General features: G+C 39.0%; 1 protein-coding gene across 2 annotated transcripts; it reads left to right on the forward strand.

Moving 5' to 3' along the window:
- The first annotated feature begins 14 nt into the window (after window positions 1-14).
- Window positions 15-14,422, forward strand: cyp1d1 (cytochrome P450, family 1, subfamily D, polypeptide 1). Of its 2 annotated transcripts, none has more exons than XR_014623085.1 (11): window positions 15-94; window positions 2,460-2,544; window positions 3,131-4,818; window positions 4,921-5,226; window positions 5,303-5,911; window positions 7,211-7,334; window positions 7,451-7,540; window positions 10,766-10,890; window positions 11,759-11,882; window positions 11,972-12,058; window positions 12,204-12,295. XR_014623085.1 is itself a non-coding variant. In XM_084359445.1 (11 exons), the coding sequence occupies exons 4-11, from the start codon at window positions 4,816-4,818 to the stop codon at window positions 12,484-12,486; spliced, it is 1,626 nt and encodes a 541-aa protein (XP_084215571.1). In that variant the 5' UTR covers window positions 15-94; window positions 2,460-2,544; window positions 3,131-3,463; window positions 4,477-4,815; the 3' UTR covers window positions 12,487-14,422. The 2 variants fall into 2 exon arrangements, 1 of the variants encoding a protein (XP_084215571.1); XM_084359445.1 differs by lacking the exon at window positions 10,766-10,890 and having other exon boundaries at window positions 3,131-3,463; window positions 4,477-4,818; window positions 12,204-14,422.
- The last annotated feature ends 2,120 nt before the right edge of the window (window positions 14,423-16,542 follow it).

A 16,542-nucleotide genomic window follows, 5' to 3' on the forward strand; every position in this document is an offset into this window, starting at 1 on the left:
CCCACGTGCCCCCTCAGGCAGGAAGGCAGGCAGGCAGGCGCGCGCACTGCTCAGTTGGTTTGTTTCAGCAAGATGAAGAACAGTAAAGTGAAATGTAAGTATTTATATTCTTGAATTAAATGAGTTTATTTTTATTGTTCATTGATATTTTCAGCACAGTTAATGTATTATAAACAGTTAGGAGGGAGGAGGACTTTGTTTGGTCATTACTTTTGGTGAATAAGTAAGCTAATAGCATCCTTATACTTTGCTGTTGTTGTAGGTATTTTTCATCGATCAGTTTGCCCCAGTTTATTTACCTCCCTTTACTAGTTAATCACCCTATCAAACTGTCTATCTGTGTCTGGTTAGAGGAACAGTTCACTCTAAAATAAGAAAAATTCAGCCATCATCCTCTTGCCCCCTATGCCGAGGGAAATACGAGTGAAGTTTAGTCCGCACAACATTTCTGGAGCCTCACAGAAAAAACAGCAGCATTCACCTTAACAAGTGAAGTTGATGGGGACTTGTTTTAAAATGTAAAAGAAACCCAAACAATTTAATTGATTTCATAAGATGATATTTAAACCCTTGATGCGCGGTCCAGCGTGTGAACAGACTTCAGACAGGGTGTGCGCTAACCCTTTTAGCTTAGCAGCTAGTGTTAGCGTGGTGCAAGTACATGCTTCATAAGAGCTGTTTCAAAGTTCAGAATTCAGTTTACACTGATTAAAATGAACTACTTCACACTCATGGGTCATAATTTTGAATTTTGAACTAACTTCACAGTCCCAAAAATGAATTTTTTCACGTTCATTTCTTGTATTTTTTCTTTTAAACATGCTGCTCTGAGGTTTTCTTTTTAAATAGAACCTGCTGACTGTTTATCCCCAACCCCAAAATGTGTTGAGTTTATTTATTTATTTATATTACAATTTTACCAAGATACTATAAATAATGTGTTAAAATTACTTTGTCAGTGATAAATTGCTGTTGCTTGTTAATTTTTTATATTGCGTAACCAATCACCAGAATAAATGTTGGCAAAGTGCATTTCTTCAAATGACAGGTAAATTTTTACTTTTACTCTTGTCACCATGCTGTGCTTGCGCTCTGGTTAGGTTTAGACTCAAAAATACATTTGGTAAGGGTTTGGAAAACATCATGTTTTGGCCAGCCCAGTCGCCAGGATATAATCTTAGCAGTTAACATTTCTTCAAACTAACGATACACAAGAGGTTAAGATTTGTATGAAACGTGGCGTATCACATTCACATTATGTTTGTTAGCCACTGTTCACATCATGAGGTGCAGGTATTATTAGAAACCAACAATGCTGCCAAACGACAGACCACAGTTCGAGTCACACTAGTGGATATTTTTAAGGAGACCTGGAGATATTTCGAGCTGTTTTTGTGGCGACCAAAACCAGCTATTTTTCAAGGGACGTTGGACCATCGCCACCTTTTTCCCTAGCCCTAGCCGTGTTTATTGTGCGTACACCTAACCAGAGCTTAAGCACAGTGCTCTGACAAGACAAAATAGAAAATTCAACCTAAACAGATGTAAAGTTGCAACATAAAGAACGTTTTAACTTATCTGTGGTTTTGCAGAAACATACTTAGCTAATATTTATTTTGGCTGTTGGGTTGGTTTTGGCCTAAAATATCTGTTTTGGTCACCACAATCACGGCTCGATCATGACGCGATGGCTGGACATTGTCTCAAAATCTCCTTGAAGGAGCTCTGTGGAACTTCTGTGTTGTGCAGGAAGCCAGTTGTTGGTTTATGTCAGCAGACTCCATTTCTGAACTAACATAAGCTACTGTTGCTCTCTGTTAGACGAACGGACAGAGGCACTGGGACGAGGCACTCGAGAACGTGCATTAAGTCATATCCTTCAGACTGTCATGGAAAATCTGATCCTAGTCCTTCACAAATAAGTCCACAGTCATGCAGCATTAAACAACTTCAACAAATTGTCCACAGGCTCGTATAGACAACCAGGAGAGACGGGGAAGGTCTAATTTTTCATGTCACGTTACAATGTGCTTAGAGACGGCAAATAAAAAAGTGATTAATGCATGTAAACTGCTGCAAATTGTTACATAGAGCCCCTTTAAAAATATCCAGTGGTGTCACGTTTACAAATGTTGAAACGCTGTGGTCCCTTGTCAAAAAGATCCAGTGGTCACTCACTCTGCAGTCTTGTGGCTGTCTACCAGTCAGAAGCTGAGTGTCTTAACTCTCGTCATTTGTTTCAAATGGTTATGTTCAGTTCAGTGTTCTCTCTTTCAGCACATTCACACACAAGTGAGATTTCAGGTTAAAAAAATGGCGTCAATAACGGTTTTTTTAAGTCATTTAGGGATCTTGAACTTCCAGAGACTTGAATATCACCGGAGCATCTGAATGGAGCCGTTATATGTTATCTTTTACTTGTTTTTTTAACTTTTAAAACAAGTCCCCTTCTTCTTCAGTTATTTAGGAGAATGCTGCAATGCTGTTTTGCTGTGAAGCTGCAGAAATGTTTTGTGGACCATGAAACTTTCCAACAACATTGGGGTGAGTAGATAATAACAACATCAGCTGAAACAAACAAACAAACAAAAAGCTTCTTTTTGGGCTTCTCAGTCTTGTGCCTGCGGCTTCATTGCATCCCGTCGTGTCTGCATGCAGCACATGCAGAGGATCGGCCCATCTACACGGCAGCAAACATAATTGGGAAGATGTTTGCTTTGATAAGAGGCCTCCCGCTGCTTCACTGTCTCCCAGGAACAATGCAATCACATAACTTTGTCTGGTGCGCCTATTTTGATCTTGGCTGTACACACATCCCTTTGAGATTTATCCCCAGGGACTGCACAACCTCTGTAATTAACCCTTGTTAAACAACTGAAAGATCAGCAGAACTGCAGTCGAAACCCATCTTCCCATACTAATGTGTGTGGCTCTGTTTTGTTATACAGTTGACTTGAAGCTTGTTCTGTGAAGGCAGTGTGAGTGAGGACTCACACTGGACTATTTGTTCTGCTTGTCAATCTTTGTGCCTCCATGAGAAATTATAACTGATTGTCATTATTTCACAGTGTTCATTTCTTTTTTTTGGCAGCTCTATAACCCTGGTCTCGCTTTATGTTTGAATGTACAGTAAGCTCCTCCTTCTAGACCCTTCCCCTTCCAGACTGGCTCCACAGAGTCAGTGTGTGTCTCGGCTCTGTCTGCCAGAGCTAATGACAACAAGACTGGACCGCCTCGGCCTGGAGAGGACGTGGACCACCAGGTCAAAGGAGCTGTCGCTCGGCCTGACAGCGCCGGGTGTTCCACCGTTGAACTTGAGCTAAATTGACGGTTCGGTGGAGAGTGAGAAAAAAAGAAGGGAGAAAAAAAAGGAGTGAAAGATGGAGAGATAGCGAGAGAGGATGTAACACAGGGATGGATGAAAAGAAGGGAAATGAGGGATGAAGGTGCAAGAGTCCACAAAGTAAATATTACAATCAATAAAATATTTATGAATGATGTTTTTAATCATTACGTCATAGATGGGTGACTCTGCAGTTCTCTTAGGGGATACCGCCACCAATTTTACACATTCAAATGTGCTTACAGGTCTTGGGGAGTACTACTGCATGTGGAAACAAGTAGTGTAAAATCTTTTGTGGCTCCAGAGGTAGCTGCATGTAATCTGATTAATTGCCCGTGACTGTGACTGATGTCACAGTTACGTTGCATTTTGGGTAATGTAGGCACCAGGTTTAGAAAAGGAAGAAGAGTGCACGGAATAAAATGGTGGTACCTCTGGTTCTGCTGTATTGCTTCTGATTATTCAATTTAAACTGGTACTGGTGGAGCGCCAGTGCATCCGGGCAATTTTAAAATAAAACACAGACTCGGGATCTACAGCATGACAAAGTTAGAAATATTAACAATAAATGCACTGAAAAGAGACAAAAACCTTAACAATTTAGCAATGGACTGCTTTTCAAAACCTGCCACCACTGTTGATCTGATTTGATCTGATTTTAAACTGTATTGCAAAACACTGTGAGGTGTTCCTGTTATTTTGTCCACACCTTCTGAAGCGTTGTGGTTGTGATGCTATGAATAACATGCAGCCTGAAAGCATGACCTCAGTCCAGTCTGTAGAGGACATTAAGTCAATCTGAGCAGTCGTGAGCTCCCCCTTGTGACACTTTACAGTATTACATTGGTCATAAAACAATGCTGAAGTCTGAACATCCGGTGGAGGAAGAACTCAGCCTCTTTACTAAAGTAAAAGCACTGATATCACAGTATTTTATTTTGTACAAGTAAAAGTCATAAACTAAAACTAAAGATAAATTCTTGGTGGTTGGTCATTGTACAGTTTTAGGGTGCTCATAGACACAGAGTTTGTTTTGTTGGCCTTTTTTCCATTCTTGCATATTTTAAAACACATCTCATAACATATAAGCTCTTGAAATACTTTATGAACCAATGCACTGCAACAACAAACAGCCTCTCCCATTGTGAGGCACCGAGGGAACAGGACAGGAGGGGCCCATGTTGTGATCGGTTCCGGTCTGCGGTCAAATGGGCCGATGCGGTCACTGACTGGCCGGGCTGTACTGGTCCTTCACCCTGAGCCAAGTTTCTCGCCATGTGTGCCTCTCTATTGTGAGCGGGCAGCAGCTCCCTCTGCAGGGGGCCCAGCTGCTGCTGAAAGGGACGTCCTGGATCGTTCCTGTGGATCAGACCTCAAACTTCAGCCTGCTGAGTATTTTGGTCTCTGCTCAGCTCTCTGTTGTCCGGCTCTTCAGTGTTTTTTTTTTACACCAAAGTTACAGAGGATACTGCATGGTGAGTTTTCTATATACTACTTACTTTATATAAAAAATACACTGTATTTTGATTCTTGATTAAGAGTAATTGAATTAACTTTCAACTTCTTTTTCTATGAAGGGTCTCTCTCTCAGTATTTGCAGTCTACCTGCCAAGATGAGACTGACATTTGAGACTCTGCCCATCAAGGAGAACCCTTGTGCTTCTCTGTCTGGTGTCACAGTTGCTCTGTGTCTTCTCACCCTCCTGCTGATGGCCCTCAGGGGCCGAAAGAGCCACCACCACTACTCCCAACTGGACCACACAAACTATCCCCCTCCTCCTGGCCCCACGCCGTGGCCCCTTGTCGGCAATCTGCTCCAGATGGGGGACCAGATTCATCTTTCTCTGACCCACTTGAGGCTGCAGTACGGTGATGTTTTCAAGGTATGTACAGTAAAATGTGTTTTTGAGGATTACGTATTAATTTCCTTCAATACTTTTTTTCATTCCTTCCCTTCAGATGCGTCTGGGCTCTTTGACTGTTGTCGTCCTGAGTGGATATTCCACCATCAGACAGGCACTAGTTCGGCAGGGAGAAGCTTTCGCTGGCCGACCTGACCTGTTCACCTTTTCTGCCGTGGCCAACGGAACCAGTATGACCTTCAGTGAGAAGTATGGACCGGCCTGGATGCTCCATAAGAAGCTGTGTAAGAATGCCCTCAGGTCTTTCTCTCAGGCTGAGCCCAGAGGATCTGGTGCCACCTGCCTGCTGGAGGAGCACGTCTGCGCTGAGGCAGCTGAGATGGTGGAGGTTATTCGGGAACAGGCCGCTGCTAAAGGAGATATGACAGGTGTAGATCCGGTGATGCCCCTGGTAACCTCAGTGGCAAATGTGGTTTGTGCCCTCTGTTTCGGGAAACGATATGACTACAATGACAAGGAGTTCCTCACGATTGTTCACATCAACAATGAGGTCCTGAGGATCTTTGCAGCAGGAAACCTGGCCGATTTTTTCCCCGTGTTCCGCTACGTTCCGAGTCCGTCTCTGAGGAAGATGGTTCAGCACATCCGCAGGATGAATGGATTCATGGAGCGGAGCATTGAGGAGCACATCAACACCTTTGATAAGGTATGGAGGCTGCAGATACACTTGTAGAGCAAAATTTTGTTTAAACGCACAGTATGTAATTTCTACCGCGAGAGGTCTCTCAATCAAAACAAAACAAAAGACGTTGGGAGTGTGAGATCATGTCTTCAATGATATCTGATGTGACAGATAGGCACAAATTTTCACAGATGAGATAATGTTGTAAAGAAATGTAAAGTTTTATTCACATTATGAAATATATCGTTTCCTTTAATAAAAAAGTATATTTAAGTATATCCCTGGGTGTGAACATTGTTGGAAACATTCGAAATAATCGAAGCACACAAGTCAGCAAAATACAAAAGAAGCGTAGTTGTTTTTAGAAACATTTCATTTTAATGCAGAAAAGTTACTTGTGTTGTTATTATTTCTTTAAATGGAAAGAAATCGCGAAAGGAAATGAATTACTCTGTCACATTACAGTAAAAATTTGGAGGTCAATCTAACATGACTCAGGTATAAATGTACAAGGTAATCAGTCCTGTTTGTCAGCAACCCATCCTCTAGTTCATCATTTTATTTTTATTCGGAAATTATAACGACAAACGGCCATGCAACATTGTTGCAAAACATTTAGGATGATGTAAATACATAACTTAACAAAATATATAAGAAAGGTTGAGTCATTCACATTTTCATGTGAAAATGTTACATATTGTATATTTAAATGTGTTTTTGGACACGCAATGCAAAATAGATTTAAAAGATTTTAAAGAACGAAGAACTTGCTTACCAAGACCAAGCTACTGATCAGTTTAATATTATAATAATGTGTTATATTGACTAATCAATCAGTGGTTTGATGAATATTATCCTACCCTGAAGCAGTGTGTTGCACAAAATACAAACAGTAATGGGGTGGATGATGCATCTGTAAGCGTTGTTTTCTTTAGATCTGTCCCACTAATTTGCCGTCCACTATTTAATCTGACATTGCACTCATGTAGTAGTAGCTGTGAGAGTGACTGTGGCCAAAAAACATAACAAACAAGTTCCCTGGGAGGTGCCTTTGTTCTTGTGCAGAGTGGCTAAAATGTTCGCACGCACTCTAATTAGGGATTAGCATCCCACTGGAAGACACGCGTCATACCGTAACTGATTACCGTCTCTTACATAATTATTGCTTTAAAAACTTCGAACATCTATTTATATTCTATTCTGCATAATTGTTATAAAGATAGCTTGATGTTTCAGTGACGATACTGACAATGATTTCGGAAAGACAGCAATACAATCAATGTTAGATATCCTGTCTTATTTTATGTGTGTATGTGATTGCAGAACTGTATCCGCGACATCACAGACGCTCTGATTGCACTTTGTGAGGACAGAGATGAAAATAAGGACACGTCCATGCTCACCAACTCTCAGATCATTCACAGTGTCATTGACATCTTTGGAGCAGGTAGGACAAACTTGAAAATTTCACATATATTGACATTCATCTCAGGAAATGACATCCAATTGATCATATTGATGAATCGTTTTTTCGTTGTTGTATTGTTTGTGATTTTTTTGAAGGATTTGACACCATCATTGCTGGTTTACAGTGGAGCCTGTTGTACCTGATCAAGTTTCCTGACATCCAGGACAGAATACACCAGGAGATAGGTACTGTCTAATGTTTAAATGTGATCATTGTCTGTTTTAAAGGCAAGGCTATAGGCTTGTTTATTTATTTATCACATTTCAGACACAAGGCAATTCAAATTTCTTTACAGAGACGAAGAAATAAAAAAAATGTAAAAAATACAGGTGGGGAGCATAGAAACTAAAAGCTCCTTCACCTTGCTTGGTTTTGCTTCTGGGAACACCGATTAATCCTGTCCTGACTGGAGGGGTCTGGATATTTGGTAATGTACAATATAGGACAAATCCTTTCATTCATTCATGCTAAATCATGAGGGTCCGGGCAATGACTCATTCTTATACCGCTTACAAACAAAGATTGTAGCTGGTGATTATTATTAAAAAAAATATATAATTTCTAGTATTTTCTTTAGTAGTGATTTAGTGGAGAAGGTGTCAGGTGTACTCATACAGTTGGTCTTCATATGCAAGATATGACAAGAATACAGAGATCAATTCCAAATTTGATTCTTATATGTTAAAATATTTACCGATATTTACCGATCAGTGACACTTTGAATTAAGAATTATTGATAAGGGGTAAGCCTATAGTTGATTAAACTTTATCATTAATCTACCACTTATTAACGATGGTTATAAAGTGTTACCTTATGTTTAAATATGACCAATCTCTTTTGTACATATTGGACAAAATGTGTCCTGTTCTTCTTTTAAATTGTCGATAAATCTTATATCTCTTATATCGTATATATACTTTATGAGGGATCTCTAACTGGCATATCCAGTGCTTACAGAGCAAAACTGCCACCATCTTATCTAATTAGAAATAATTCATGCTCTGCTGAATCAAGAGGGCCCGTGAAATGACTCATTCTCACAGTGCAGAAAAAGACAGTGGCTCATTAATGATTAACATACTGTATCAGCAATGAACAAAGATTGTAGCTGGTGGTCTATTATTGAATTTAGGGAGAAGGTGTTGCTTCCATAGCTCTTAATATGCAAGACATGAAAGAACACAGAGATCATTGCCAAATGTAGCTCTTAAATGTTACAATATATACTAAAAAAGTATCACTTTATGATAACCATCATTAATAAATGGTAAATTTATAGTTAATCCTTTGTTAATAGTTATTTTACTTATTTCACTGCTGTATAAGCCACTTATTAAACATTAGGTTTGTAAACATCAGCTGCAACTTTAAAATAGCTGTCCATATAACATTCATAGTTGAAGTACATAGTATTTATTAACCATTTACAAAAGAATCTTAAACATCAGTTGCAGCTATAGAACACACAGCTGCTTAATCAATCATTTATTTTTTTGTTAACAGTGAAATAACTATTTAGCAAAGATTGGTTAACTATAAATTAACCATTTGTTATTATGTTTTTTTAACCCAGGGAGCGTTCAGAAAAACTTATGTTCTACCAATCTCTTCTGCCCATAATATGTCCTGTTTTCCTTGTTAATCGTTAACACTTTATAATAACCATCATTAATAAATGGTAGGTTTATAGTATATTTAATTTAATAGTGAAATGCTTTTTAAACAAAGCAATTGTAAAGGTTTATGAACATCATTTGCATCTTTATAATGGCCATCCAAATAATGTTTATAGATGAACTACACAGTATTTATTATCCTATTCAAGTGTTATAAAATGAGGTGCTAATAAATGGTTTATAAAGCATTTCATTGTTTGTCAACAGTCAAATATCATTTAAATAGGTTCAAATAACTAGATTTTCCAATTTTAATGGTAGTTATTATAAAATGTTATCTTATGTTTAAATGTGACCATGTTGGACAAATTGTATCATGAATCTTATATATGCCTTGTGCTTAGAGAGCAATACTGCATGCGTCTTATCTAAAGAGAAATAATTCATGCTATGCTAAATCGTTAGGGCCCGTGCACTGACTCATTCTCATAATGCAGAATAAGACAGTTGCTCATTCATGATTAACACATCACTAATTAATGAGCAAAGATTGTAGCTACTGATTTATTATTAAAAAACTATTACATTTAGTGGAGACGATGTTGCTTCACAAACAGTAGCTCTTAATATCTGAGATATGAAACGGATACAGAGATCAATACCAAGTTCAGCTCTTAAAGGGGCTCTAGCAAGGAGCAATTTACATGTATTAATCACTTTTTTACTGGAAATATGTGAGGAGATAGTAACAAGACAAGAAAAATGAGCCTGTGGATGATTTGTTTGAGTTGTTTAATGCTGCCGGACTGCGGATTTCTTTCCAAAGGATGTGACTTGCATGCATGCAAACCTGTAGTTATCGAATACCTCGTCTTAGTGCCTCTATCCACTCCGCTAACAGAGAGAGCGGTAGGTTACAAAAATTAGTCCGCTAATATAAACTAAAGACTTCCAGCACAACACAGAACATTGTAATTACAAAGGACCATCTTTTCAAATTATGAAAAGGTGACAAAGGCCACTCTTTCAGTAAGCCGTTTCAGCTTCATGGGTGTTCATTGGATTCTCACCCCAAAGAGTGGAGTTCATAACCTGATTGGAACATTTTATTATGTTGTTCACTTATTATTTTCGGTTTCTTTTCAGTTTTCTGTCACTGTTTGGTTAGGTTTAAGTAACAAAAATAGTTAGTTAGGTTAAGTAAAAACACAGTTAGACCAGTTAGAGGTCATGCTGATTATTTGCTAATCGATTTTTACTTATGATTTTTACTTAATTGTGATTGAAAACAGTACAGAGATAAAATATTGAATTTTTTACCTCATCAACTCTCAACAACAATCTTATTCTAAATGTGATGCCAGCAACACGTTTCAAACAAGTTGAGACAGGAGCAAGACAAAGTTGTGGAATAATCAAAAGACACCTGTTTGGAACGTGAGTATGAAAGGAGCTCGAAAGGCTCAGTCCTTCACGAGCACTTTGTGAACCATATGATTGTATAAAGGATGTTAGGACATGGGGACGGGAACACTGTGTAAAACCTTTGTCTGTAAACACAGTTCATTTGCAATTGATTGCATTCTGCTTTTATTTATAGTTTACACAGCGTCCCGAGTTTTGTGGAATCCCTGTTGTAATAAAAACCCGACAATGGCCAACCTGAGTGCCCTTCCCGGACAGACAGAATCCATCAGCCACCAGAGAACCTCACAAAAGATCGGTCCAATTTGCTGACGCCAGAGCTACTTTTGTGGGTTGACAGAATTGGTGCTGTCTGTTCTTCTGTTCAGAGGCACGTTGCATTTTCAGAGAGAGACAGAGAGAGAGGGAGAGAGGGGGAGACACAAGGAGGAGACGGGATGAATCAGAGAGGGATGAGAGAGGGAGGAACAAACAGCCAGAGAAAGAAAGAAAGGTTAGAGAGTTGTCCCAGACTGACACAAAGGCCGTAACACGCAAGGCACTGAACACACATAGTTTGAATTTCTCCACTTACTCACCACTTCAATTAATTTTAAATTAAGCTGTTACTGCTCACAATGCACTTGCCACTTTACTGGAAACCTTATTAATGAATGACAACATTTTAAATAACTTGCATTCTTTGTCACTGTAATTACTTGTGAAGTACACCACAGATACAACACAGATCTCTGCCATTTCAACCACTAATGAACTGAAGTGCAGCTCAACTCTACAGACAGAGAAGACAGGAATGAAAAGTACTGATGATGTAATTATATCAGAAACCGACTTATAGCTAAATAGTGATTAGTTGTCTTTGCAGACTCAAACATCAAGGTTTTACTGGACAAACAGACTTAACCTGCATCCTAGTTCAGGGTCTGGTTCAAAGGAATGCAATGATTCTGTACCAATACTGTTGTCTAAAATAACAATTAGGCTGATGTATTTTTGTTGTTATTTGCTTTTGTTGCCATCCATCCCCTCTTTTGGGTCAGGGAAACAAAGACACATTAATGTTAAAGATAATTGAACTGTTTAAAAGTAATTCAGCCCTTTGTTACACTGACTGAGAGAGAGCACAATATGTGATCATACAAATTCATTCAGTCTTTTTAAAAAATAAATAAATAATAAAGCTACTGCTTCAGAAGCCTTTTAACCATAACCATATACAATGAGATGAGAGAGTTTTTCAGCACTTACATAGCCTCACAAATTGATGGAAGGAATGTCACGAGACATATTGATGTGACACATCAGATAAGCATCGACCGAAGAATTTCTAATGTAGTTTGGTGTGTTTTTGTCTTTTCTAGACGACCACATTGGCACAGCCAGACTGCCCAGGTTCTCAGATAAGCCCAAGATGCCTTTCACAGAGGCATTCATATATGAAGTGTTTCGTCATGCTTCATATGTCCCTTTCACCATTCCTCACTGGTAAGACAGTAGTTTTGATTACATAACATTCATGTTTACAGTCCTTTGTATGTTTTTTTAAAACTTCTCTCTGGTTTTCTCCCCTTCAGTACCACGAGAAACATCACCCTGAATGGATATTTCATTCCCAAAGATACATGTGTGTTCATTAACCAATATCAGGTTAATCATGATATGTGAGTAGCCACAAACAATCATCACCACATTATGATTTGGGCCTTTACAAGACCCAATACTGTATCTGTAAAGAGGGAAATGTGTCTGTCTCTTTCAAAATCTTCTCTTTAATCAATGAATATGTTTTTTCTGTTTTTGTTCCAGTGATCTTTGGGGCGACCCAGACACATTTCGCCCTGAACGCTTCCTGGGATCATCAGGCCTACTCAACAAGGAGCTGACCGAGAAGGTTCTCATCTTCGGCATGGGGAAGAGACGCTGTCTTGGCGATGGATTCGCACGTTTGGAGATGTTTGTCTTCCTCACCACGCTGCTCCACAGGCTGCGGATTGAAAATGTTCCGGGGCAGGAGTTGGATCTCAGTACCGACTTCGGTCTGACTATGAAACCACGTCCATACAGGATTACCGTCTCCTCGAGGTTTTAGACAGCCAAAAAGCAAATCAAGCTCTGTGTGGATGATTCGAATTATTATTATTATATTACATATACATATATATATACATACATATTTGGCTATTCTTAAGATACAGTACCTCTAATCATTGTTCAGACTGGAGTTTCTGTTTTGGCAAATGGGGTCACAAAAGAGAAATATACTGTATGAACAAATGTATTTCTTAGATTTTAGAAATTGTCTAGAAATAGTGTTGAATATGAACTAACTTCATGATTAAATTGAACACAATATTAATGACAGTCTAGGGTCATTCAAAGTGCTTCTGTGCTTGTACTTTGAAAGGCTCCCTCTTCCTTCCTGTCCCAGCACATTAAAAATGAAACTAAATTTAAAGCAGCGCCTCATTAAAAGCTTTTATCTCAAGCTATTAGTTCCAGTTAAACACTGAGGGAGGGAGACAGAGGCTGTTTCAGATTGGAGATCAGTGCTTCAGGCGTCAAACTGTTCATGCAGGGTTCATCCTCGGCCCTCTTCTCCTTCTCCTTGTTTCAACTTTTCTCCTATCGCTTCCTCATCAGTGGGATTCCTTTCATCTTCCCGCCCCCCTCACGTCTTCGTCTTCTTCCTCTCCTCATCCCTCTTATTCCATAGCTCCTCCTCCTCTTTTTTGTAGCTTCAAGGCAAAAACCAACTCCCATCTACAAAGTCTCCCCCAGTGGCTCTCTGAGGAATGACGCAAAAAATATATATTAGGCCACACAAGTACCCCATCTTTTTGAAGATTCTTCTCCTCGCCCATCAGTACAGTGACCTCCCACACTCTCAGATTAGACACATCATTGAGGGCGGCAAATAGGACAGCAAAGTGTGAAGTCAGGCATTTCTAATTTTACAAGTTAAATGTAAAGAAGCGTGGCAGAATGTGTATGACTAAAAGAGGAGTCAAGCAGAATTACTAAGTGGAACTTCATCCTTAAATGGAAAGTTATCTTCACAACATTATTCTCTCTTAAACTCTAATCCATCCAAGGAAAGTCTGCCGAGGGATTGTGATATTTTCTAGCAGAAACCTACCTGTAGATAACATTTTATAGACACAGTCATCTAGTGTCGGCCAGTGCGTTGTTAAACTTGTACACTCTACAGACATTCATGATCCCTGGAGGATGAATTGCAATCATTTTGGTGGTCCTCTGGCTTTTTGTCTGTCGAAACCAGCTACACTTTAGTGGCTTTGAGTGAAATATCTCAACTGGATTGAGATATGAGATCATGAAAGTTGCTCAACACATTCAAACAGGAAAAAATGCTATCACTTTGGTGTCCTTTGACTCCTCATGTAGCGCCATCATCAGTCAAACTGTTTGCCCTGTAGTTCACAACCACATGACTGCATCACATTCCCGTCAGTCACAGCTGTACTTGTGTTTATTGCTAATTGGCAAACGTTAGCATGCTAACATACTGAATTACAATGGTGAACATGGTGAACATGAAACTTTCTATCAGCTTACCATCAGACATTAGCATTGGCAATGTAAACATGTTAGCATGCTGATGTTGGCATTTAGCTCAAAGCACAGCCTCGTTGCATGACTGTAGAGTGTTGAAATTAACTTTGAAATCCCTGGAACTTTTTGTGTGTGTAGTATTATAGTTTCTTCTTTCCTTTGTAAAAATATTTATAACTGTAAACATGTCGCATTACCTCTTTACATTTTTAAGTTAAATGTCATTGTCACAGTTATTGATCTCAACAGACTTTGTTGGATTTTCTTATACAGAAAATAACAGATTAAGTGCCACCAACCGTTTCTTGTTCACAGTATAAGCGCTAAAATGTTTGAATATTTTCAAGTAAAACAGTAGTTTGAATGTCACTTCTAACAATTTCTTTGTATAATGAATATCATAATATCCTGTAATTTGAAAATAAAAAATAAACAGCTCAACTTCTGTGTCACATCGGTCATATTTTTATTATTTGTTTTTATTTTCAGGCCAAATGTGTCATGTCGCGAACTCTCAGATTGCCCTCAGTGACTTCCGAACGTGCAAACCGTCTCATGACAGCAGGCCTTCAGGCATTCACTGTATTAAAGGCATCATTCCCTTTGTGTGGTCATGTATACAAACCATTTTCAGCGGTAAATTGGTTTAATTAACAAAACACACCAGGAGGATGAGACCTCAGCCCCCTCATCAACCCTGTTCCCTCGCCACGTACTCCCTGCAGCTCTCTGTGTCTTTGTCTCTCACTTTGTTCTAGTCCACAGAACTCACAGCATGATTTAAACCATGGCTGCCATTAAAGAATAACAAATCACAGTGAACATGTGCTGAGTGGCCTCTGATCTAAAGCAGCCAATAAAACACAGCACGCAAAGCTGGGAATCATAGCAGACAAAGAGAAGCACTTGTGGGGCCCACAGTATAGATTAAAAATGCTGAACAATTAGGATTGGGCCCAACTGGAGACAAAGGACAGTCTACTTATAGAAACTTCAGTGCAGCTAACATGCCACCCTTGAGGCATTGACTCTTCTGTGACTGTCCAAGTCTGAGCCAAGGCCTATAACAAGGCCGAGATCTATTGATGTAGATAAGTTCAACCAAAAATGACAATTAAGTCATTATCTACTCACTCCCATGCCGATGGATAGTCAAGTGAAGTTTCGTAGTACACAAAACATTTCTGGAGCATCACAGCAAAATAGCGTTGCAGTTTTCTCCTAAACAACTTAAGTAAAGACTTGATTTAAAACGTTAGAAACAACTGAAAAATCATAAAATGGCTCCATGCCAGTGTAATCCAAGTCTCCACAGATGCCAAATTTATTTGAAAAGATTTTATTTACACCCATTTTTAAGCTAACTATCGCTGAGCTAAAATCACCAGACTGTCCTCCTTCGCCAAACGACCACAGTTGTCGTATGGCGTGCACACGAATTACGACTGTGTTACGTTTAGCAGCCAGCCAGCGACCTCCAGCGGCAACTGCAGCCCACACAATCCACGCCTCCGGTCTAGGTTGACTCCACTTTTCTTTTTACGGCCGTTAATATGTCACTTTATTAAGTTTTAAAAACATTTCAAGCGAGAAAGTAACAACGTAGATGCCAAATATGTGGTCAATTTGTCAAAATATAGCCTATTTAAAAATTTGCTTCCGACGTTGCTATACAACTCGCAAGATAGCGATGGTTCGAAGTAAAGTTATTTTCGGTTGTTTACAAAATAAAAGCTCAGCAACAGTGACAATGTGACAATGCTTTTGTTTTGAGGACAGGATATGAAAACCTCTACTTCTAGCTAACTTTACCATGATTTAACGTTAACCTTTGACCTTAATGACCAATGAAAATACGATGCACCGAGTGGGCGCGTTCCTGCCATATCGCTGAACGTCGTGGCTCTGGTAGGTCACTTACTCTGTGTATGATTTTATTTGTTTATTATCTTCCTTTTTAACAAATAGTTACGTCTATCGGCAATTAATATGTACCTTACTTAGTTCAGTTTACACTTAGTTACGCTTTAGTTAATCACTCATGCCTCTGAAAGTATGCAATTTTACCTGAAAGCTGCGGCTGTTAGCTACAGTAAGTTAGCTTATGAGCTCTAGGACAACATGGCATTCTGCATCTGACATCTAATTCTTATGATGCACGTTACTGCAGAGACTTTCATAATTAGTTATGCTGGTTTCAGAAGCCAAAAGTAGGCTTCTATCATAATGCATGGTAAATAAACAAAAAAGGACACACAAATAATCAGGGACCAGCCAGTTAACACTCCTAGCCTAGTGATACACAGTCTTGGTAGTTTTGATTAGTGTAGCCTGTGATATTGAAGATGACACAGCTAATTCCTTTTGAACATTATCATAACTTACTTGTTATGTAACTAAATATTTAAGAAAATGATTTAATCCCAGGTCCTTTTGGTCTGTTTGTTTGCTTGCAGGTCTTTGAACATCATTCCACCATCACCTGTCATTGATCGCAATTTAAAACCAATAGTTCTTTTAAGAACTAATAACCAACAGTTCTTTTAAGAACTAATATCTCATCCCTTTTCCA

The sequence above is a fragment of the Pagrus pagrus genome, assembly GCF_965226575.1.
Source record: "Pagrus pagrus genome assembly, chromosome: 8".
Lineage (NCBI taxonomy): Eukaryota > Metazoa > Chordata > Actinopteri > Spariformes > Sparidae > Pagrus > Pagrus pagrus.